Source organism: Beta vulgaris, chromosome 6 (assembly GCF_026745355.1).
Source record: "Beta vulgaris subsp. vulgaris cultivar EL10 chromosome 6, EL10.2, whole genome shotgun sequence".
Lineage (NCBI taxonomy): Eukaryota > Viridiplantae > Streptophyta > Magnoliopsida > Caryophyllales > Amaranthaceae > Beta > Beta vulgaris.
The window spans coordinates 13557347-13582107 of record NC_079207.1 but is presented as its reverse complement, the minus strand read 5'-3'; the positions used below and the strand labels follow the sequence as shown (position 1 = coordinate 13582107).

General features: G+C 34.5%; 1 protein-coding gene across 3 annotated transcripts; it reads right to left on the bottom strand.

The window, feature by feature from the left end:
* Nucleotides 1–1712: 1712 nt before the first annotated feature.
* LOC104895809 (beta-glucosidase 6) lies at nucleotides 1713–15555 on the bottom strand. Of its 3 annotated transcripts, none has more exons than XM_048645875.2 (13): nucleotides 15187–15555; nucleotides 7778–7844; nucleotides 5438–5496; nucleotides 5262–5337; nucleotides 5086–5157; nucleotides 4648–4735; nucleotides 4295–4550; nucleotides 3658–3773; nucleotides 3337–3560; nucleotides 3205–3239; nucleotides 2973–3075; nucleotides 2777–2885; nucleotides 1713–2219 (listed from the first exon to the last, which is right to left on the bottom strand). In XM_048645875.2, the coding sequence occupies exons 1-13, from the start codon at nucleotides 15343–15345 to the stop codon at nucleotides 2114–2116; spliced, it is 1470 nt and encodes a 489-aa protein (XP_048501832.1). In that variant the 5' UTR covers nucleotides 15346–15555; the 3' UTR covers nucleotides 1713–2113. The 3 variants fall into 3 exon arrangements, with proteins under 3 accessions (XP_048501832.1, XP_010680724.2, XP_019105749.2); XM_010682422.4 differs by lacking the exon at nucleotides 1713–2219 and adding an exon at nucleotides 2251–2672 and having other exon boundaries at nucleotides 15187–15550; XM_019250204.3 differs by lacking the exons at nucleotides 1713–2219; nucleotides 7778–7844; nucleotides 15187–15555 and adding exons at nucleotides 2251–2672; nucleotides 7236–7732.
* Nucleotides 15556–24761: the final 9206 nt, after the last annotated feature.

The following is a 24761-nucleotide window of genomic DNA, read 5'->3' as shown; positions in this document are numbered from 1 at the left end:
ATGGACCCGTAATAGCAAAATGGCTCTTTAACTAAATGCTCATCTAGTCATCTTAATAAACAAAAATGATCTTAACTAAAAATCCTATTATATACTTCAGGTAACTCGAGTAATGCTTTGCTTCTAACAGTTGAGAATACAAAATTCGAGAAATCTACATGAGTGCATGTACTTATTTGCATATTATTCTGTTGTCACTCTCTAAAATAACTTCTTTATAAAACCTGCTACTAAAAGTAAACCTACTAAAAACCTTATGCAACATATGTTACAACAATTATGTTGCTTTGGCTGATTGGTGAAGGTGTGTCCGCCAGGCCAAGGAAGGCAATATTAGGCTACTTTTTTAAGATGAGGCCCAAAAGTATAAGTTAGTGCAAGACAATGAGACATAGAAGTTATTGCTCTTCGAAATGTTCTAGATGTTCCGAAAAGCACTTGTGTGTTTTAGTACTGGAGTGGCCTGTGTAGATATTTTAAGCTAGAAAAAGTCTAGAACATCTTTGTACATATGTGTACGGAAGTTAGAAAACAACCTTTGTGTAAAGAGTTCCTTTAAGGACTAAGGGAACATTCTTAGTGACATTCTAGACTTAGGAATATGAAGGCCTATAAGATTATAAATAGTGTCAAAGGACTAACTCAACCAAAAGGTTAAGCCGATGGTTAGAGTCTTCTTAGGAATAGTTTTATACTCTATCACGCCCCCTTACGCGGGAGCTCATTGAGCTTGAAGTGTTGATGCAACACATGCCTCCCTCATATCTAGCGTTGAATATTCCACTTAAAAATGACGGGTGAATGAGATTTGAACCTGTGACCGTTATGTCATGCTGGCTAACTATCTGGTACCATGTCACAGGACTAACTCAACCAAAAGTTTAGTTGATGGTTAGAGTCCTAGAAACAGTTTTATACTCTATCAAATAGGCATTCCACTCATTCGTACATTCAACCATCGCACTTAGCTTGTAATCTCTCTTCAAGCAATTGAAGGGCAATCTTTCAAACAATCACTTGCAAACTTTGTGCGTAGCCATCTTCTTTACTTACCCAAATGCATAGAGTGCTTAACTCAGCTAAGTTTTGAGGACAAGCCTTGACTAATTAAGTTGTCCGACGAGACTGCTGATGTTGGTGGACAACGAGTAGTGATAAATTCTCAGGGTAGTTCCGTACAAATTTAGGAGCCCTGTGCTAAATTAAATTCTGAGGATTGAAAATTTTTTGTTAATAGGAAAAGATGGAAGAATCATTAATGGTTTGTTTTGGAGAATAGGAAGAATGGAGCAAAACACCGAATATAAATTAATCTCTTTGAATTTGCATCCAATATTAGACCCAATAAATTGAAAATAAACACCTATAATTAGATTAATTTCTTTTTTATTTGGACGGAGAATTCGTGGAGGCCCTGTGCATTTGCTCACCCTGCACAAGGCATTAACTACCCCTGTAAATTCTACATGTGATAATGTATCTGATAAGGCTATTTACTTTTAATAGTTACTATAGTTGATCTGTTTGGTAATATATATTGGTATTCTTAATTTCCCCTATAACATTTTGATAGGAATCGACTTTTGTTAGAGATTTTATCAATTTTAGAAAGCCATTTTTCTAATATAATGCAAGCTAATTTATATGATAAAGTTTTTCATGGTATTCATCTTCATCACAAACTTTAGTAGCTCTCTGTCGAGACGCGTGAGGAATTGATTTGATCACTTCATATCTCTTTTTTTTTTTTGTTTTGACGGGACATTTAATTTCTCATTCTAAAAATGCATTAGTGAAGAAATTACAGAAAAAGTATTGCTTAGCATGATTACAAGTACAGTTGAAAAACCATATAACCAATTCCAAATTTAGAGGTGTGCATGGGCCGGGACAGCACGGGGGCCGGCCCGGCCCGACCATGCTACATGGGTCGTGGGCTGTCACGGTCAAGAAGTTTTATTTCAGGCCCGCAAAGGCACGAGTCCGCATGGGCCGGCCTGTGGGGCGAAGGTTCATTTCCTTTCTTTTTTAGCCTAAAACTGTCAAAAATACAAAAAAATAACATAAAACACGGGTCAGGCCCGCAGGAGGCACGAGCCCGTCCCGCGGGCCCCTAGGCCTGGGCCGGGCCGTGGACAAAATCTGAAAATTTTAAGCCCGACCCGCCATTTCCTCGAGCCCGTGAACAAGCCTGGTCCATGCCCAGGTCTAATTCCAATCTTCTCTCAAAAAGGAAAAAAAAAAAACAACTTTAGGAAATAATACTAAAAGAATAAATTATGAGATTCAATTCATTTGAAAGTTGAAATGGTACAACATGAACCTAATTGGAAGAATAGTTTTTTCTTAACACTACTTTTTTCTTTTGTTTTCTTTTTGCACTCTATTTTTTTTCTTTTGTTTTCTTTTTGCACTCTATTTTTTTTGTTGAAATTACATGAGATATCTCTTTTCCTTGATGAAAAGAATTCTTTTTACAACGATCACGGATCATTCAACAAGTAGGATTAAAGAAATTCTTAAACCATTGAACAGAATTCTTGGGATATCTCTTCTGATTATTCTTGTAATCCACATAATAAAGACCAAATCTAGAAGTATAACCAGCTGCCCATTCCCAATTATCCAATAATGACCATGCAAAGTATCCTTTCACATTACATCCATCTTCCCTGCATTTTTAACAAGCATAGCACATTTTCCTTGTCAGTTGTTATGATATTTAAACTAGACTCTTCAATAACATCATCTAGTCCCTTGGATAACTATCACTTACTTGATAGCTGCAGCTAGATTTTCAAGATAGCCATTGAAGTATCGAATTCTTTTCTCATCTTTAAGCGCGTCTTCTAAGGATTTGAAGATACTATTCCCATCATCCATTCCTACAATATAATTTTTTTTGTGAAATACTTCTTTCACAAGTTCTATAATATCCTCTGAAAGTATAAAAAGGGAGACAAAAGGAGTACCATTTTCAGTAATGAAAACAATGGGATTTCCATATTTATGCTTGATGTAATTCATCAATTCTCTCATCCCCCGAGGTACAATGTACAACCATATTGCATTAGCCTACATAAATAAACGCACCCAAATGATCAATTAACCAAATCTCAATAGTCTAGGATCCAAGGAAAAACTCAACACCAATGGCTTGTTTCGGATAGTTAAAGATAGATTAGTGGGCATGTAGATGCGTACCCTTTCTCCAATAGGTTTCCCGTCATGACCAAATGCTGAAATGGGAAAAAATAAGCTTGATATTAGGAACTTTTGAGATCAAAAAAGTAGCAGAAATTTTGGGATACGCAGAGTAAGATATGTTAAGCTTACGAAGAGTTATGGTGCCAGAATCAGCAAGAGCATCGTTGAGTAGAAACCCAATAATATTAGTCTTGTTATTTCTTGCATAATATGTAGTGTAATGATTTATGCCAACAAAATCTAGAGACCCTTTCAAAAGAGATGATTCTGCTGCAGAAAATTTTGGCAAACGATCCCCAACTCGCTCCCTCATTGAACTTGGATAGTCCCCAAACATCAATGGATCGAGAAACCTAACAATTCATTGCGCTTATTAGTTAATTCATGTCTTTAGATTTGGCATAATTTAAACCAGTATATATAATAGATGTACATAAAGTTAAGTTATACCAGCCAAGCTGAAAATCTTGGGCTCTTTGAGCTGCTTCAATGTCTTCTGTTGTGTTTGTCGCGGGCTCATACCACATTACGTCAAATGCTGCTCCAATTGTTCCACGTTGTTTTCTCTGCCAATATCACAACAATGAACTATAAGACCAGCTTATTAGCCCTAAACTTGATTAAATTTTAACTCGTTAGATACCTTATTTAAGGCTTCTTAGCTGTTATCTGCATTCTGTAGGCGTTTATTTGAACTAAATTTTTCTCAAATAAGTTAAAATGAGGTACTTAAGTACTGAACATAGCTTAAATATGTTACTAAGATCTTCAAACTATACTCTCAAAATTATCTTAGGCAGGTCCAAGTACTAAGAATATCATAGTTTTCAAATACAAAACAAGAGAATATTTGATTCCTAAAATATAGAAGTATCTTTTGTTACATGTCTTTGACTATTAATATCTTCACTTGCGATCCTACATGATAATGCTTAATATTACACACTTCATTCAAAAAACTATTGGCAGCAAGAGGAAACTAATTAAAGAGAGAGGGGGTGTTAGAGACTTAAGAGTTATTCTTTTAATCAAAGATCAAACTATAGTTCACAGTGTAGAGGAAAGTAGAAAACTGAAGTACATTTACCTGGTATTTTGTCCTGTAAATATTGACAGCAGTAGCATGAGCAAGAAGCAAGTGGTGGGCAACAATGTATGGCTCAGTAGCAGAATTCCCTGCCCTGCAAAACAGGTGAAGGAGGATGGAGCATCGCCCTGGAGCGAAGATGCCAATATCATAGCCTTGAGCTGCCACCGTGTGGGGCTCGTTTAACGTTATCCAATGCTTAACCCTGTCCCCAAACTTCTGATACAGAGTTTCTGCATACGCCCCAAAATCGTTTCTATAGCATACAAACGAAAACACCCTTCGAATATGAGAAGTAACTCAAACAACATGAACTTCTGGGAGAAATATAAGTACAATCACAGTTCTCTTACACGATTTGATGGCTAAGCCAACTTTTGTATGCATCCTCTAATGCTTGAGGTGTGTCCCAATGAAACATTGTCACATATGGTTGAATTCCTGTAATATTTTTTAGCTATTATTTAGATACAATAATTTCCCAAAAACCAATTAACTAAGCGTTTGGTTCATATGATTCTGGTATGAGGTATGGGTTTAGAATGAATGAAATCCATACCTAGTGTTTGTTTAATAATTTGATAGATTTAAAACCCATACCTCAAACCCATAAGGTACGGGGTTTAGAAACCCAAGGGGAGGTGGGTTTGACTCATACCAATACCTCTAGGTATACACATGGTATTAGGTATCAAGTTCCAAACCTATACCACCTTGGTTTCATTCCTGATTCCAAACCCATACCACTATATGAACCAAACACCCCCTAAAACTGATTGATTAATATGTACCATTAGCTAGTAAGGCATTGATTAAATTGTTGTAATGATCAACTCCGGCCTGATTAATTTTGCCGGTTCCATCTGTCAATCAAAATATTATACATGATTAAGCACAAAGACTGAAGGATTTTTAGCATAGCTAATCAAAAGATATGAACTGAGAGGGGAGAGAAATGAATCATTACTTGGGAAGATCCTGGTCCAAGATATAGAGAACCTGTATGCACTGACTCCTAGGTCTTTCATAAGTTTTACATCTTCCTGTAGTTCACCAAAATTCAACACATTTACGAAAGAAAAAAAGGCCTTGACAATTTTTCTACAAGGGTTTATGAAGTATGAAAATCATAGTAAATCTTACAAGGTATCGATGATAATGATCGTTTGCGACATCAGCGTTACTGAAATCAATGACCTTTCCTGCATCAAAATTATTGTTATGGTTTTAATATATTTAGCAACTCATAGTAGAACTTATCAATTGTTAATTAGGCTTCAATTCAGAGGGAATTCTTATATCATGATTTGGCTCCCTTTTGTATGTAATAAAAAACCATCATTTTGATACAATTTCTAAAGTTGTAGATTGTTTTAATAACTTAGATGTGGATTACAAAGCTTGAGCTTGAGTAGTCGGCTCAGATAAGAGCTTGTCTAGGCCTCTCATCTTGAGAGGCCGTAGGGGCACGCTTAATATTTCGCGTAAAAGGACAAAAAATAGACGCTGAACTTTGGTACTTATACCGAAGGTTAGTACAATTGGTATCAATACCGAAATAACTCTTATTTTGGTATCTAGTGTAAGTGAACTTTGGTATCAACTTTGAGTTTTGATACCAATTATACTTACGTTGGCACCAATTATACTTACATTGGTATCAACTTTGAACTTTGGTATCACTAATACCTCCTTTGGATACAGTAATTTGGTATCGACTTTAAATTTTGGTAATACCTCATTTGGTATAGTAACTCTTACTTTGGTACCTATTGTGCCTATGAGAATCTATTTTAGCCTCCAATGATAAGATGTCAAGTGTTTCTCCTCAAATAAGGCCAATATTGAAAGAACTTCTAGTAAATTTATACAATGCCAACCTATGAACTCGTTACAAGCCATCCCAATGGAGACCCCGTAAGATGTATATCCAAGTTTATCTTATACTTATTTGCTCATTGGGAGTAGTACTTATTGTTTGTCTGCTCAACTTGCTCTCTAAATAAGCAAGAACATATATTTTTAATATACACTAGGCATATAATGAATACTAGAATTTTTGCACGCGATGCGTGCTTGAATTTTTTTCAAAACAGAAACTCGATTTTCTTCAGCATAAGAGTAAAAATTTGAACATTTTAGGAGAAAAAAATTATATATCATTGAAAATTTCAGAAAATGTCATTGCGAACATAATAATATTTTGGAAATGCGCGAATATTGTTAATCTAATCATGACCTCTTAAGTTATTAGCGTTTTAATTTTATTTTAGTTTTTTCGTTCCCTCTTTTGTTTGAAGCTTCTCTTCTGAGTTATAAAAAATTTATTAGATCGTAGTATTGTGTAGTTATAAGCCCATAATCGAATTCGCGCAACCTGTATGATATATGGCACGAAATATTTTTTTCCTTGACTGTGGCTGTGGGAACTGGATATGGTAACATCTTTTTGAGGGAAAAAATAGGAGGAATATAGTTTGCCAAATATAGGCAGCTCTTAAATGTGGCAAAGTCAATAATACAAACACTATTTTGTAATTTAGAAAGAGAAGGGGGGCAAAATTGGCATTTCAAAAGAGGACACCATTGCTCCCCCTTCCCTTATATAATAGAGATTAATAACTTTTTGTCAATCTAAATCACATTAACCCAAAATAATCGTTATCTTTAGGTAACTTCAGCAAACCTCGTGTACCCAAGAACCACCGACTTCACTTCTAGAATACGGGATTATAAGAGCAACTCCAATGGTGAGCTACAATACCTTGTAACTTGATTTGCCACGTCAACTTTTGAAGCAATATTGTTTTCTAGCTACAGAGTCTTCCAATGGTGAGCTACAATACATTGTTGCTTAAATGGTCCCACATCTCAATCAATATTTTCAACTTTAATTTTTTATTCAATTATAATTAAATAGGAAACAAAAAAAAAATTATACCTTTATTGTGGATGGAGATGCACTCACCAATCATATGGAGTGTGAGCATCACCTTTCCTTTTTTCCAATTTCAAGCCATATTGCCTTTTTAAAGTCAAGCAATTAGCTTGGTGGAACAGGTGTTGCTCTCAAGCAGGTATCAATTATCTTCCTCCAATGGTTAAGCAACTTGCTCACTACATTCAAATATTGCAAGCAAGTCCAAAATTACAACCATTGGAGTTGCTCTAAGTATCTCCCATAGGCCATAACCTTACCACTGGAATACTTGTTTGATTTGTGGTGTCCCAAAGAACTAAGATGAAAGGTTCTGTAAGAACTGAAATCTCTAAATGGCCAACCCGATTAAGTTAGCAGACTAGAGTGAGAAAAGACGAAAGGAAACTCTTTTCCAAAGTGTCCATAATAGAAGTCGAACCTAAAATATAATTATTCTTTTCTTTAGATGAAGTTAGCTTTGTAATCCCAACTCTAAAAGAAAATTCGCTCTCATACTGTGATTTGTGACTTTCTTCTAAATAAACAAATGAAAGAATAATTACCCAATCTGTGTGCAAATGTATCCCAGACGCAGGGTCCTCTGCCGTCCTCTTTTACAGCTCCTTCATACTGCAATTTATATGAAAACACCAACTTTCAAACTTACATTACACTATATACATCACACTTTACAACACACAAAAGCAACATAAAGAAGCACCGTGAAAAGGAGATATTGAAGTATTATTCTATACTGTATATGATTGGACAAAACCAATACTCCATATCGGTATAGGGTGAGCTGTTGAGCTTATCCTATATTATAGGGGAAATTTGAGACAAATTATGGGCATCTTGAAAATTAACCAAATATTGGTTGCTTTGAGAATATAACTTGTATCTTCCTCAAAATTACAAGTCATTGTAATATGCACTATGCACATGAGTCGTGATAAACTGCTAAGAGATATTAGGGTGAGAATATTGGGAGTTTTAAGGGGAGTTTTGAGGAGAGCTTTATGGTAAGGCTCGGTTATATTTGAGTAAAGTCTTGGATAGAGTCTTGAGTTGCGTTTTGATATTCAAAACTCGTCTTAAGACTTTTGCCATGCCAATGATATATTTTTTGACTAGTTAAAAATTGCCATGTTTTTTTTTTTGGTGGAGTGAGTCTGTATAGAGTATGAGGAATAAAGTATAAAATTAGAATGAGTCTAAAGTGAGTCTGTAGAATTAAAAATTAGTGAAAAGTTGATGTGGCGAAGTCTGGAGTTGAGTATGAGGGATAAACTCATCCTTAGATTTCTTATCCAATATCTAAGGTAAAAATGTCATTTAACCAAATAAAAAAGTGAAAAGGTGGCTGCAAATTGAGCTACAGTACTTTTTCCCTCTGAAAATACATGTACCCCACATTCAGTATTTCGAAACCAAATTTCGGATTTGATAAAAATTTAAAAAGGCACTCTTCTTTTTTAAAATTTTTTGACAAATAGTTAAATTTAATTCACACCAACAAGGGTTTATTTTATAAGTAATAATTGTTTCAAACACATAATATGAGTTGGTTTATCAATGATAAGTGTTTTAAACGCACAAAAATGAGTTTTCATAAATATCAAATTGTACTTTTTAGGGGGGAAAGCTCACTAGAACGAGCAAATCGAGACAACTTTTACTTTTTGTCTGAAATTACAATCTTACTTTTTGACAAAAAGTTACATAATTCACATCAAAAAAAGGTTGTTTTGTAAGTAACAAGTATCTCAATTCTCTCAAACACATAAACTTGGGTTGGTTTACCAATAATAAGTGTTTTTGATACACATACGTGGGTTTATATGAATATCAAGTTGTACTATTTAGGAGGAAAAGCTGGCCAAAACATGCAAATCAAGAAAACTTTTTTTTTCTATCAGAAATAACAATCTTACTTTTTGACAAAATGTTACATTTAATTCACACCACCAAGGATTGTTTTGTAAGTAACAAGTGCCTCTAACATCTAAGCATGGGTTGGTTTATCAATAACAAGTGTTTTTGATACACAAACATATAGGTTTATAAGATTTCAGCTTTTCACTTTTTTCCTCGAGAAATTACCAAAATGCCTGAAAATGGATGGTGAACCCACTATCCGTTAGTGGTTTATCATTTCTCCTAGGCACATATCATAATCAAGTACTAGCAAATTGTGCACCCAATGCATGCTTGATTTTTTTTGTTTTATCAAACATAAATTCTAGTCTTTTTGCGCATAAATAGGGTTTAAAATGTAAATATTAAAAAAAAAATTAGCTAAAATTTGTAGGTTAAGCCTCTATCACTGAAGCCTTCTTTTATTAATATTTATTTTACTTATTCCTTACTTTAGATTTTTGAAATTAAAGTTGATGAATAATAAAAGAATTTTAAGTGAATTTATTTTGGATTTCTTATGTTGTATTAACATAGTATTTTGTGTTAAATGAATCATTTCACTTTGTTAATTGATTAAATTTTTCGTTTTAATGTAATTTTTGATTGTGTTGGTTAATTGATTAATAAGATATCTGATTGATCTAATATTTCTTTTTAATTTTTTGAGCATAAATGTACTAAATCTTGCAGTTAATGTTTCTTTTTTTGGTGGCTCAATTATAATTTGATTGCATTTGGTATGTAAGTTGATTTTTAATGCTATATTTGCGTTTGACTTATTTTCTCCCTTTTTTTGGTAGTAGTTGGTTTACTAAGGGCAATTAAGTAAATTTATACGAGGAGATCATAACTCTCCCCCTTCTCTTATACAATAGAGAGTAGTAGTTTAATTGTTGAAAACATTGATTGTAGACCAAATAACTATTTCTACTTTAAATGGGACTTCACATTTTGATATCTCATAATAAGTAAATACTCGCTCTGTTTTCTTTTGTTGTTTATGTATTCCCCATCAGGAAATTTCAATATGTTTTGTTTCTATTTTGAATCTTTACATAAATAATATAATTTATAAATCAAATTTCTCATTAGTTTTATGTTGCAATAAATGTGTTTACACTTTTCAGTAGTCATTTTTTTACCTTTTAACCCCTCAAACTTTTGCCTAAATGGATTGTCTAACATAAAGTAACTCAAATAGCAATAAATATGTTCACTATCTAATTTGTAGTTACTTTACTCTGTTACCCCCTCAAACTTGTTGTATTATTGGTTGTCTAACATATAATAACTCAAAAAGGCAAGAATTTTTATTTTTAATTAATTTAATTTAATTTAAAATAGTGTAATCTTTTTCATATTTTGAATTGCATCAATTTCTTCTCCGATTTCAAATAAAAACAACAAAAGAAAACGGGAACAATATTCTATAATCTTATCGAAAATTTGCTCTTTCATCTCCATATGTACATTATTTCTCTCTATCAGCTAATAACAAGACAAATCTATCATGACTTATGAGAGAGTTTTCACACCAAGATGTATCTCTATTATTTTTAGTGTATAAGTACTTTAGAGGAGAAATGCAAGATCAATCAAATCCACAAGTTTTAGGGTGTGTGTAATACTTACTTTATCTTTCCTAAAAACTTATTAAGAACTAAACTTATTAGAATTTACCTAAATTTAATGAATTTTTTAATATTTTGAACTTACAACTTACCTTTGAAGGTGTATAATCTAAATTTATTAGAGTTGAAACGTATTTTGCTTGAAGAAAGATCACACTCTTGTAGCATCCAAAATATGTCTTTCTATGAATTTTGAGTGACGAAAAGGACATCTAACTCAACATTATGTATGCATGTTTCTACGAAATTTCTGTTTTGTTTGAGATCACTATACACTTTTCTTGCTCATGCATCTCTTTCCAATTGAAAAAATCTTTGTATGCCACAAGGCTAGACGTGTTAATTAAGCAAGTCGATCACGAGCATGACCTTGCAACTCTGTTGGAACCGACTATAAAACTCATTAAGTTTGTCAAGCTCTTGCCCAACTCGTGTTCTTTTTTTTTCAACTCGACTCGAGCTTGATTAGCTCGACTCCTCAAAAAAAAAAACTATTTTAGTTTTTTTAAAAAAATTCCTGTTACTAGTTTATGAAGTATAACCATGCATCATGAGGTAAATTTTAATTGGACTTGGTAACTTGGACCTTATTTCTCAAAAAATTTAAAAACTTTTATATTAAATGAAAAATGTGTTAGAAAAAAAAATATTTAAGACAAAATTATTGAGCTGCTAGCGAGGTTAATGACCCTGACCGACTCGTGCTCTTAAGGTTTCAAGCCGATTCAAGATCGAGTCGAGCCAAATCAAGTCAAGTTTTGTCTGAGCGTTGATCGAATCAAACTCGAATTAATCGCGAACTGCTCGACTAACACCTCTACAGTCTACACAAGGTTATATATACTAGGGCCTCTTTTTTATGGCAAATTTCAAAAGAGAAAAAAAGACGAGAACCATTAAAAGAGGCAAAAGCGTAAACAGGTTAAAGATATTGGCAACAACTGGGCCAATGGCAATGAGTAGGGGTTACTTCGTCGATAAGGATGCAAGTTGGGCTAGCTAGCTGCATATAACCGGCCACATTCGAAACTCTTCTAAACTCCCATGACGATTGACGACACTTCCACATTGCTTTTCCGCAACCTTTGCAACACCCTTTTCTTCCTATCCACTATCCAGTTTCAAACTCCTATTAGTCGAACCAACTCCACTATTTCTCGGTGTTTCCGGTTATCTGGCTTGATTTTAGATAAATTAGGGGTTAGGCAATACTCCCTCCGTCCCATAATATAGTGCTTGTTTTTCTTTTAAACGGTCTTCAAGACGTAACTTTGACCTTTAGTATCTTCAATTCCGTATTAATAAAAAATATAAAAAGTTGATATTATTAAACTACACATTGAGACGAATCTAACAAGATCCCACATGAATATGTTTTTTATATATACAAATGAGAATATTTGGTCAAAGATTTTAAAGTTTGACCCATCAAAAATGATATAGGCACTATATTATGGGACGGAGGGAGTAATAAAGACTATCCATATATGAGGTGTGTTCATCTCGGCATGATTTTGGTATGCAAATCAATATTATTAGAGTAGTTCTCTTCGCTTGAATTCTCCTGAATGCTTAGATCAACTGGTAAGGGAGTTGTTCTAGCTTAACCAGAGGTCTCGAGTTCGAGCCCTGGGAACGCAGCAGAGTGTGTTGGGAGAGCTTTCCCCCCAATTGAGGCCTGACCTGGCTCGAATCCGGATTAGTCGGGATCCAAAATGGATTTCGAAAACCGGGTATGGTTCACCAAAAAAAAAACTAAACTAAGCTTACCTAAATTTAACTAGACTTATATAAGTTCATTTCATTAAGCGTTAAGCTTATCTGAACTTAATTGATAATATTAAAAACTTATTTTTTAAAGATAAAGAGAAAACACTCTAATTAAAAAAAAAATTACAAAATAATTGTGTGTTCAACAAAGTTGTAGTAAACACTAGCTTTCGAGTTTTAAAGCATAACCAGGAGCACTAGTTTTCAAGGTTGTGTTCTGCATATGTTACCAAAACTATTTTTTTTTTTCTTTTTTTACTTTACTAGTTTATGAGTTAGTTATGTCTGAAGAACTCCGTTGAACAATTATTTTCATAGCAAACTATAGCGATTAGTTGCATCGGTAGGTAATTGTTACTTTAACAATTAAAAATTAGAGGAACAACTAATTTTCTTAATATGCTCACACATTAAAGGAGTCATCCATTTATATTCCTATTTCTTTCTTAAGTTTCTACAAGTGAAATTCTGGCTCGACAAAAATGGGTAATATTTAGAACGACACTAGCCATCCGAAAAATGAATACAGAGGAATAGAGGATTGTCCTTTGTTTTTTTATTGCACAGGTTGGTTTTTATTCATCAGTCAACTTTGTTAAGTTATCCCGCATTATTATATTAGAAAAAACATAGTCAAGGGATTATGTTATATTCATCTAAATCAATGCAAGGATTCCAAATATCAAATTTTTGTAACTTTTATTTATACGCAATTAAAGATATTGACGTCGAAAGGATGTGTCTCGACAAACGTAAAAAAACGAAATATTGCAATAGAAAGACAAATTAAGTATTAAATTAAAAGGTTGTACATATGATACCATCTTTTAATATTGAACAGAAATTCAAATAATACACATTGAAAAGCAAATATTATACTCTAGTTCATCTTACTTTTGCTTCAAAGTATGGATTCCACATCTAACCAATATGCGTTTTCATTTCCTTGTATGCAATGCAAGCATGAATAAGGTTATAAGGTTACATTATTGCCTGTTATAGTGCATAGATTTATGAAAATGCTCTACTAGGCTCGTACTTATTTAAGGCATACACTACCCTGAATCCTGCTTTACGTCTTAATCTCCACCTACTCGGCTATTTTGCCTTGAAAGGACCATAATTCATTAATTGTAAAGATGAATATCCATAAAAATAAAGATATTATCTGCCAAATAAGACTTATTATTCCCATACAAAAAATAAAAGACTTATTATTAAGGGTAAACTTATTTTTCCGCAAGCCAGGAACCATAACCACTAAATGGTAATCTAAAGACAAAAAAGGAAAGTCTATTTTTGCACTTTGAAACAATGTAAGTATAATGTAACAAACAAAAATAAAGTGTTTATAGTGGAATAACATTAGTCAATTTCCTATAAATTACATAAGAGAAATAACTTTTTAGAAAATGTAACTTCCCATGAAAATTAAATTCTCGTATATACCAACAACCCCTCTTAGTGAACAATTAATAATAATATTATATATTCTCACAAAAAAAAATTATCTATCTACTCTATTTGATTTACTCTCATATTCCTCATTTAGGCTCCGTTTGGTAGGATGTAAAACTTTTTCCTGGAAAACTATTTCATCTATTTCCAATTTTACATTGTTTAGTTTTTTTTATGAATTTTTTTTTGAAATTTTTACATTGTTTAGTTTGCAAAGGAGTATAAAACCATTTTTCGTAGGAGTAAAATTGCTCTCCAATGATAAAAATCATTTTCCCTTCAAAATGGAGGGAAAACCGTTTTCCTTCATTTTCCTTAGCCGTCTTGCACACTCGTCTCACTACCTCATTACTTTTCGTTTTATCATTTTTCTTACATGGAACCAAACAACGGAAAACTAATTTTAGAATTATGGTTGCCATTGTAAATTGATTTCCATAAAAATCACTTTACACTGAAAATATTTTACACCCAACCAAACGGAGTCTTAAAGGGAAAAAAAAGAAAGACGAAGACTATATATATTCCTAAGCCTAAACTTCTCTTTTCCGTAATAACTAATATATATATTCTATTCGTTTTTTTAAATGGTTATACGATGAGTTTTGACACTATTTACAAATTGATGTTAGACTATAATTTGTGATTAATGGATAAGGAAAAATTGAGTCATGTAAAAAATTTAAATATATTTATGTTTAAACATTTACATTGAAAAGCGTAAAGTAGTATAATCATTAAAAAGAAATGGAGAGGGTACATATTTCTTTAAGAGAATTTCCCCTTTTTCAGCTTTTGATTTATGGTTTCAATTTTTTGTTATTTTCTTTGACATGGTCCCTTTTGATATCAAATGGAAGAAGCTAGAAGCAAGGAATAAATCCCGCAAATTTTCCTCGTTAGTTTTGTCTCTTCAAGAGATATACTTCATACTTCGTTAATATCCACTGTTTGTTTCTCATTCCCTCCACTAATTATTATTCTTGGTTCACATGTTCACTAGTTATTGGCATTTTTTATTCTATTTTGTGCATATTTTTAATCAAGAAACACACAAACACATACAAACAAAAAAAAAACTCGTACAACCATAATCACATGATTAAACTATCTCCTGCAATTATACATCTTCACTTTTACAACCATTATAGTCCACTTATTACTAGATGATGCAGAAGCAAAAAAGGACGCACCTGATATGCAGAAGATGCAGTGCCAAATACAAAGCTCTTTGGGAAACTCTTTCGAGTTACGTTTGTTGAAGAACAATCACAATATGCATGTTTAATAATTGTGGTTAACGCAACAATAAACAGACATATACTTAGCCTGTTTCTCCGAATCATCAACATGCTTAATTCGTTTCTTAATGTTGGATTAATATGTTTATGAAATACAATAATCTGGTTGTGGTAGTGGAAAGATGAAAAATGGGAATGAAAAATGGGAATGAAATGATGAAATTGGTGATGATGTGAGTTAGTGTTTATAGAGTTGTAGGAGAGAGAAAGAGAGACGAGAAAACTTGGAACGGAAAGGGGAGAGTGGGCGTGTATATTTATAAGTGCAGAATTTGGGCTATGATATGCGTGTGAATACCATAAACACGTTTACACGTTATGTAGTTCTTTTTCATATACATACAAGTATGTGAATTTTTTTTATATAAGTGTTAAAAGGTTATATTACAATTTACAAGCATTTTCATCCCTTCAAGAAGAAACTTTAAAATGTCTTTCTATAAGTGGTAAGTAGTACAAAATTCTCTCATCTAACTTGATAGAATTGTCCTATGAATGACAGCATTAATATTAATGATTGTGAATTGTGATGCAGCTTAGGCGAGTAGCCACTAAGGCACTAACCATCGCTCTGAAGAATTTTATTTCTATTAGGATTCTATGTAACGTACAGTTTTATTAAAGTTGAGTTTTCGTAAAGAACTAAAGTGATAAATTAAAGGAACTATTAAGAGAAGTGTTTCAATTATATTGAAATAGATGAAGTATAAATTTGATTTGATCGCTTTTGGAGGTATGTTACTGTGTGGATTTGACAGTGCAACAAATTAACATTTCAATCTCTTATTTATAAAAAGGTTAATAGCAATATATAAAAAGGTTAATATCCAAGACAAGATTATCAAATTTTAACCTAACTCGATCTCACTTCAGAACTAATTCATACTAGTATATTAAAGAACGTTCTTAAGCAAGAAAGGATGCCTACATCGCGCTTTCTGTAAGAGTATTTTATGCCAATAATCCAAATATACTAAATAAAATAGAAAATGCATTACATAAGATTTGATCTCGTGATCACAAGCATATATACTAATGTATGTCTTAATAACCACTAAACCAAGTGATAGTTGATATTATTCAAATGAAAATATTAAGAAACATATAATTATCCGGGCAATAGCCCAGACCTAAAAACTAGTTTGACTTGAAACAAAATGAAACTACTCCAGACTAATTTGCCACCTATGAGCCGATAAGAATCACATCCTTAAGCTTTATCACTTGTTGATGCACCAATTTTGAATTATCAAACATATAGGATCAACCGTAAAAAAATATGAGCTACAGAACAATTAATTGACTGATGAACAGGTGGAAGCAGGGCTGAAAGTTATTTGGATAAAATTCGAAATCCAATCAATTTCGAATTAGTAATTCGGATCGGATTCGAACTATCACTAGGGGAAAAAACAGAAAGGGCTGCGCTTTTCTTAAAAGCGCAGCCCTACTAGTGAAGCCCTACATAGCAGAAGGGCTGTGCTTTTTTAAAAAGCGCAGCCCTTTACTTAGTAGGGCTGCGCTTTTAGGAAAAGCGCAGCCCTTCTTAGAAGGGCTGCGCTTTTTCCTAACTAGCGCAGCCCTTCCTACCAAAAAAAAAAATTAAAAAAAATTTTTGACATTTTTTTACTCATAATCTCACATTTTCTGAAATTAAACAGAAGAGAAGAGAAACGAAACGAAAATGAAAATACTAAACCCAAAACAAAAAAAAGAATGAAACGAAAATGAAAAAAACGAACAAAAACTAATACAAGAAATTATAGATCTGAAAATACAAGAACATTAATCAAAACAAAGATGAAAATACAAGAACTTTTATCAAAACAAAGAGAAGTATACAAGAACATTAATCAAAACAAAGAGAAGTATACAAGAACATTAATCAAAACAAAGAGAAGTATACAAGAACATTAATCAAAACAAAGAGAAATATACAAGAACATTAATCAAAATAAACAAAGAGAAGTATACAAGAACATTATAGATCTGAAAATACAAGAACTACCTCCAAACATTAACCTAATAATGTTTAAATACATAAAACAACACCCTAATACATAATTTAAGGGAAAAAAAATTTCGGAAAAACTTAAAATGCCTATTTGGAGGCTTAAACGAGCTCGGATGGCTTAAAAAGCCTAAACATCACAGCATAGCAGTGAGTTTGACTCGTTGGCTCGTTCCGCTTCCGAAAAGGTATCACAATATGCAATCGGACTCCGTCGGCATGATTCGTGCAAATCATTTCAGCGTTTTTGTCGCAACATTTCTGGGAGTTTTTGAGAGGATTAGAGAGAGGAGGAAGGGAGGGGATGTGAGAGAAGGAGGAAAAGAATAATGAGGGACGTGAGAGAGGAGAGAGAAGAATGAGGGATATATTTGACGAATCCCGCTTAATATTTGAAGCCCGCGAAGATGAATTTTTCAAAATTTTTTAAGAAGGGCTGCGCTTTTTCTTCAAAAGTGCAGCCCTACTTAGTCAGAAGGGCTGCACCTTTTATAAAGCGCAGCCCTTCACTAGTAGGGCTGCGCTTTTAGAAAAAGCGCACCCTTCTGAAGTAAGAAGGGCTGCGCTTTTTCTAAAAGCGCAGCCCTACTAAGTGAAGGGCTGCGCTTTTATAAAAAAGCGCAGCCCTTCACTAGTAGGGCTGCGCTTTTAGAAAAAGTGCAGCCCTTCCTCCGCAGCCCTTCCTTTTTTTCTCCTAGTGATTAGATGCTCATATGCAGATACTAACCAAAATGCAAAAGCAATCTGAATGAACTCGTACCTCCCCTTTATTCAGGGACGCATTTCCACTTGCGAAGTAAGTCGTCTTCTTCATCGAGGAAATTCCGTCACCATCTTCGTCTTCTTCGAAGCGAATTCGTTGATTTTAATGTTGATTTTTCTCCCCTCTTATTTAATCGTCTTCAATCGCCATCTTCGTCTTCTTCGAACACGACAGTGAGAGAGAAATGACGGAGAAAGTTACAGTGGTGGTTGGTTATGAGGAGTGACGAGACAGAGGATGAGAGAGAAACGACGGAGAAACGACGGTGAAAGAGATACGGCGGAGAAACGACGGTGAGAGAGAAACGAGGGTGAGAGAGAAGAAGATTTTAGGGTTAATGAAAGAGGAGAGAAAAGAAGGAGAAGGGAGGAGGGTGAGAGAGGAGAGAGAACCCTAACTAGCTGCTTAACATTTGAAGCCCGCCCCTTCATTTCAATTTTTTTCTTAAAAAAAAGCCCATAAAGGGCCGCGTTTTTTAAAAACGCAAAGGGCTGCGTTTTTTTAAAAAGCGCAGCCCTTCACTCTTAAGGGCTGCGTTTTTTTTTTTAAACACAGCCCTTCATTACTTAAAGGGCTGCGTTATTTTAAAAAGCGCAACCCTTCACTATTAAGGGCTGCGTTTTTAGAAAAACGCAACGCTTGCACCGCAGTCCTTTCGTTTTTTTCCCCTAGTGTTCATAAATAAAAGTTCAAATAAAATATAACCAGATCTTTGAGAAATTTAGTTGACAGTTACATTTTTCGGACGAAATCAGGAATATAAAACGTAAAACATTACCTTCAAATTTGAGGCCCCCATTTAATTCGTCAACCAAGTAAACTCCAATTTTAACCCCGTTCCCACAAACGTTTTGAACATTACCACCCGATCAAAATGAAAACCTAAAAAGACCAACAAAAACAGAGGCCAAAATTACCCTAAAAATTAATGGAGTTTTGAGAAGTTCATTTTGACATCAGAATTGACTTACTAATGTGGTGTTTTGTTGTGAATATAAATATGAAATCTCAATCTTTTTGAGTGAGATATGAAAGATAGTGAGGATAAGGAGATGAGTCGTTCTAATTTTTTTGAGGGAAGAGAAAATATAAGGAAGTAGGTGGTAAGATGAAAATGTGGAAGATTGGATGAAAAAAAAAAAGGTGAGATATACATCAGTCATATGGGTATATGGGATTGATAGTCGTATGGGTAGGTGGATAAAATTATGTGAGTTTGTTACTTGTACACAGGTGGCTTTGTTGCTATTGGCTACATTTGTTTTTTACTATTTACAAACAACTAACGTTAATCATACTTAGTTAGCTATAAGTGAAACAACAATATTACATATAATCATGAAAATAAATTATATTTATCTTGTCTCCTCTGTACATGATTTGACATGAACCTCAATCCATATCAATCTTGATTAGCAATATTTATCTCCTCTTTACATGGTTTTATTTCGATACTCAGTAATAGTTATACACAAAAATATCATCGCACGCATCGCGTGCATGAAAAACTAGTATCCCTTAATGAGTAGTCTAAACATAATTTGGTGTCAAATGAGTAAATGAATAAAATGCCCATATGAGCAAATTTGGTGTCAAATGAGCACATGAAGTTGTAATCTATTACAAAAATACCCCTAGGGCATGGTACACCCGGCTGTACCATGAGTGAACTCGCAAGCAACTTCTTGCACGGGCGTGCAGGGTCGTGCACGGTCGAGCGGAATCTCGCTCGATCGTGCGTGCAGGGCAGAAGCTTTCATGCCTTTTTATTGCAGGTAGCATGGACGTGCATGAACTATTCCTCAAGGAACTGTCTACAAGTCTATTGTACTGTTCCTCTAAGGAACTATTCACAGTTGTATAAAAAGGCACAAGATTCTTGCAACTCCACCGAAGTGGTGCACATGGTTTTGCTAGGTCACACCCAAGTGATTATTTGACTTACTAAATTAGTTGAGGGTCAAGAAAAAGCTTGGTAAGACCAAATGAATGAAAAAAAGTTGTTGAAGCTCATGAGTGAAAAGTTCCACTCACTCTTCATTTATTTATTTTTATCTATTTTTTTCTTCCTAAACAAAATATTAATAAGTATTATGATATAAATTTAGTTTTTGTACCAAAAAAATAGAATGAATTTTTGTTATATATTTCAAAATCAAATACTACTACTATCTTTAATTTAGAAGAACTAGTTTAATATTAATCACATTATATTTTGCCAATACTGAAATTGACTAGAAGGAACTAGTCGTCCTTTTCCAACACCTACATTTTATGTTTGTTTTCTTTTTCTGTATGCACTTTTTGAAAAAATATTTCCATAAATGCAATTGGATTATTCAAATATTGTAATTGAAAAGAGCATACAACCTGCATTCATGAAAAAAATTATAAAAAAATGCATACCAAAAAGAAAAAGAATGGAAAATGGGTACTGGAAAGGGGAAACTGATCAGCAAAGTTGTTTTTTTCTTCAAATTCAATTTTTTTTTCTTACTTCATACGTAGGTCATCGACTAAATTTTAGCATTTATTTACTTAATATTAATAGTCAAAAGAGCTTAAACAACATAATTCATCCAATTTGTGCACACCTCTTTTCTTTTGGAACCTGGCCAACCCTCTCAAGTCTCAACTTATTAGCCTTTATCTCTTAAGATTATTCCCGACGAGCACAATCAGTGGGACAAAGAGTGGTATGAATATAGTTAATAAAAGAAAGATTAGAGAAAGTCATATAAGCTCATTATGAAGATCTTTACTCAAAAGAAAAGAGCTAATGCAGGAAAGCTGTCAGTGATGGAAGTACATCGGATGATCTGAGAGGTCATCTCCGTTCGATTAGGGTCGAATCCAATTTTAGCAAAGTTATAATAAGTAAGCTACGTTACACTTAGTCCAATGAGGTAAGTACAAATTTTAAATAGCTTCTTGGGGGACTTATGCTTCGCAATATGTTTGTGATCATTCTTCTAGCACAGTTGTTTCGGTTATGAAACGTTAGCGGCTTCAAAGAAGTCTGCCAAAGATCTGGAGAGTGAAGTCCTTAGTGAATAGCTGCACAACAAGCAAACGTGAGGTACCCTCGGGGTGGTTGTGAGGAAACCCCCTCCGACGCTCAAGTCAGTATTTGTCCAACTAGGATTTAGAGAGAGAAACTAGAGAGAGAAAGATAAGCTATTTTCAGTATATAAGAGAATGTACCTGTAGAATAGTATTATTGGGGTATTTATAGAAGTACTATTCCTCTGACAGGGCGTGTAATCCTTCGACACGTGTATGGTTGTGACGCACTTGACAGGTGGGAAGATTCCCTTACTTTTGTCTTATTAGACGACCGCCAACGTTGTCGGAGCACGTTGGTGAACTGACTTGCTAGAGCTGTGGATGACATTGCCACGCTCGCGTCCGTGATAATGCTCGCGGACCCTCCATAGGGATCCGCTAATGTACTTGGGTTATACCCATACAACTAGGCCCCCCTTAGCATCATTTGGGGTCTTGACTGCTAAGGATGTTGTTGGTGGACGCGAGTCATATTTGTCGCGTTTGATATTTCGATGAGATTAATTTGTTTGGATGCCACGTGTCGCTGTAAGCCGTTCATCTGTACATATATATCAGAGCAGTTGTCCTTTTGTGAGTTTTCTATTTTACGCTCAAAACTCTGATCTCTTGCTTCTTCTTCTTTTTCCTCTAACAAAACCCCATAACCAAAGCTTGCATTGTTCAAGAACCGCCTTTCCTGTGCTCAAATTACTCCGAAAAGTTGCTCAATCTTCCAATTTTCACTTCTCGGTTTTAGTGCACTGAAAGTTTCATCTTTTCCTGACAAACATTTTCTGGGTTTTTTCTATGTTTGGGATTTCGTCGTTTTTCGGTGGTTCTTTGGCTACAAGCTCAAGTTTTTTGGTGCAATTTCGCTGTTTGGAGACTTTGTTCACCTTCTTCGGCGATTTTGCTCCTTACTTTTTCTCTTTTCTCTGCGGCCCTTCGTTTCCAGGTAATTCTCCAATTTCTTTCCTCATTTCCTTAAGTTTCTTTCGTGTTTTCATCATGTCGGACCAATCTGATAGCCAGAATTCTCTTAGTGAAGTATTTATGACTGAGAGTGACCATTTTTCCCTTTGGCCGTTAACGATTCTGCTTCCCCTTTGGCCGACCCTGGACTTTCTTCTGGTTCAAGCCTTGCGGGGAGGACTAGGTTGTTAGCGGACATACCCCTTACGGCCGAGAGAGAAAAAGAATTAAGGTCAAAGTCTCTTAACGACCCCTCCACCCCTGAGAAGCATAATTTGACTATGAGATATCTGACCGCTAGCCAGAGTGGTGACAAATAAGCTAAGCGCTTAGAGAACTTAGACACCAAATTTTTGCTAGACAATCCCTTAGGCGTCCATCGTTCGACGTTGTTCCCGGCCTTGATGTCGCCCCTCTTAGAGAGCATGCTTGGTTAGATAGTTTGGCGGATGCCGGAGTTAGGGTGTCGACCGACTTTTACGACCGCTTGTAGGAGTTTGCGGCTCCTAACCCCCTATTGTTGATTTAGGTGACGATAGTGACTCAATTGTTACCGTCATGGTTCGCGAAGATGCTACTGAGGCCGTTTACCAGTGTCGAACTGGTGTTACCACGCCTTTGACGGCGCCTATAATGGGGGAAAGTTCCCGTCCAACTCAGCCGAAAAAGGTTGTTATCGGTCAAGGACCGGATGCTTTGTGGTTACTTGAAGATGCTACTACCGGTCCTCTCAGCGTAGAAATAGATGGGCCTTGGCGGCAGGATGCCCTTCACTTCGCGTATCCGAGGGTCGCCCGAGATTTATATCATATGCCCTCGGGAGTCGGGATATCGGTTGGTAGTACGCCAGAGGGAGCCATTGTGACTGAATGTCCTCCAGATCATGTGATCGTTTACAGTCATCATTTTGAGTTTGGCCTTCATTTACCCTTGGATTCCTTTTTGGTCGAAATCTTGAATGCGTTCAACGTGTGCTTGGCGCAATTAACACCTTTAGTAGTCAGGAACATCATTGCGTACATTTGGGTTGTGCGCTTTATAGATTTCCCTCAAACGGTTAACTTATTCCGTCATATCCATTGGCTGAAGAAAAATGGATCCGCTAGGCAGTCGGCTGGTGGTCATTAATGACGGCTGACAAGAAGATGATCGTCCAGCCTAAGATGTCAAGTTTGAAGGGTTGGCAAGATGCCTTCTTTTGGTTGCGAGTGCCAAAGGATTACCCTGTGCGCCGTCATTTTACCAAACCCCGTCCTCATATGGAGCATCTTCCGCTAGTGCCGCTAACTGAAAAGGAGTTAGTGGCTTTTGATTATTTTGATACGAATGATTATGAGGTCTTTTATGATGACGGAACGGTGGCCAAGGTTAAAGAGCCCAAGACATCAAATGTCACAATAGTGACAAACAAGTATCTACATCCGGAAGTCTGTACCAAAAAGCAACAAGCTATAAGAAGCTCAAACAAGAAATTCTTAAACTCTGACAACAATTACAACATTAGATTCATCTCTTTCAACAATTTCCAACTATAATAGCTCCAAAATTTCACAAAAATTCAACAAAAACTATCAAAAAGAAATTGTGACAAGCTCAAACAAGAAATTCCTCAAAAAAGACATTAATTACATTTTTTTTTTGAGTAAAAACACAGTGAATTCCACAAAATTTCTTGAGCTAAGCAGAAAATAAAAGATCAATTAAAAGCTAAAAATAATAAGATGGTAGAGATAGAGAGAGAAACAACTTGAAGAATTAGGAAGAGAGAATAACATCAAGAGGTAGACAAGTAGTGCGGCGGAAATTTGGTGTGAATTTTCTCTGTTCATAAAGTCAATATCACCTAGTAGAGAGAGAAAGTGAAAGGAGGAGGATGAATATAGAGGGTTTAGAGGAAAACTGGGAGAACAGAGAAAGAAAGCAACAATGGAAACGTGGAGGGGTAAAATAGTCAAGGCACTTATTGAAGGGCATATATGTCAATCCACTGTTCTTAAGCTATAGTAGATGAAGTTCTCACTTTTTAGTAGGTATGAATATTGGTAAATTGTTATTAAATAATACTAGTATTTCATTAAAGAATAGGAAATTTCGCGAAAAATAACTTTTTATAAACACTTCTTTGCGAGAAACAACTTTTAATTTTTTCTTGGCATTTTACAACTTTAACCAAAATTTGTTTTGGGAGATCGGACTCAAGGCTATTTTCCGACATCAATTTTCACTCACAAGCATTGGTCAAAATATTAAACACCTTTACGTGCAAGAATTGCATATACAAGACACCTTTATCAACGCCTGGAAACAAGTATCAATATCGTTAAATTTTTTAAATAAAATAAATTTTACTTCAAGTATTTAGAAAAAAAGCAGTGATTAAAACGTTTTATTTTTCAAATTCCAACCTGATAGGAAATTCTCAGGTACACATGTTGCCTCACATTAAGATTAACTTACATAATCTAATTAAAAAACGAAAAAAACACACTAAAAGATAATATATCAAGAAAGATAAAAGATAACGTTTACCCTAATAAGAAAAAAAAAAAGGTTTAATTTACAGGCTACAGCTTACACCCAAAAATATATATCCTAAACAATTTCGGTAATCACCTAATACATATATAAACTTACACCCCAATATGTTAGAGATCATAATAATTCTTACAGAAT

Coding starts and splice junctions, on each gene's coding strand:
- LOC104895809 (XM_010682422.4), bottom strand. CDS start 15,345: ATGTTGATGATTCGGAGAAACAGGCTAAGTATATGTCTGTTTATTGTT. Junction 5,338..5,437: donor ATCATTATCATCGATACCTT/GTAAGATTTACT, acceptor GGTGAACTACAG/GAAGATGTAAAACTTATGAA. Junction 3,774..4,294: donor TTTACAGGACAAAATACCAG/GTAAATGTACTT, acceptor TGATATTGGCAG/AGAAAACAACGTGGAACAAT.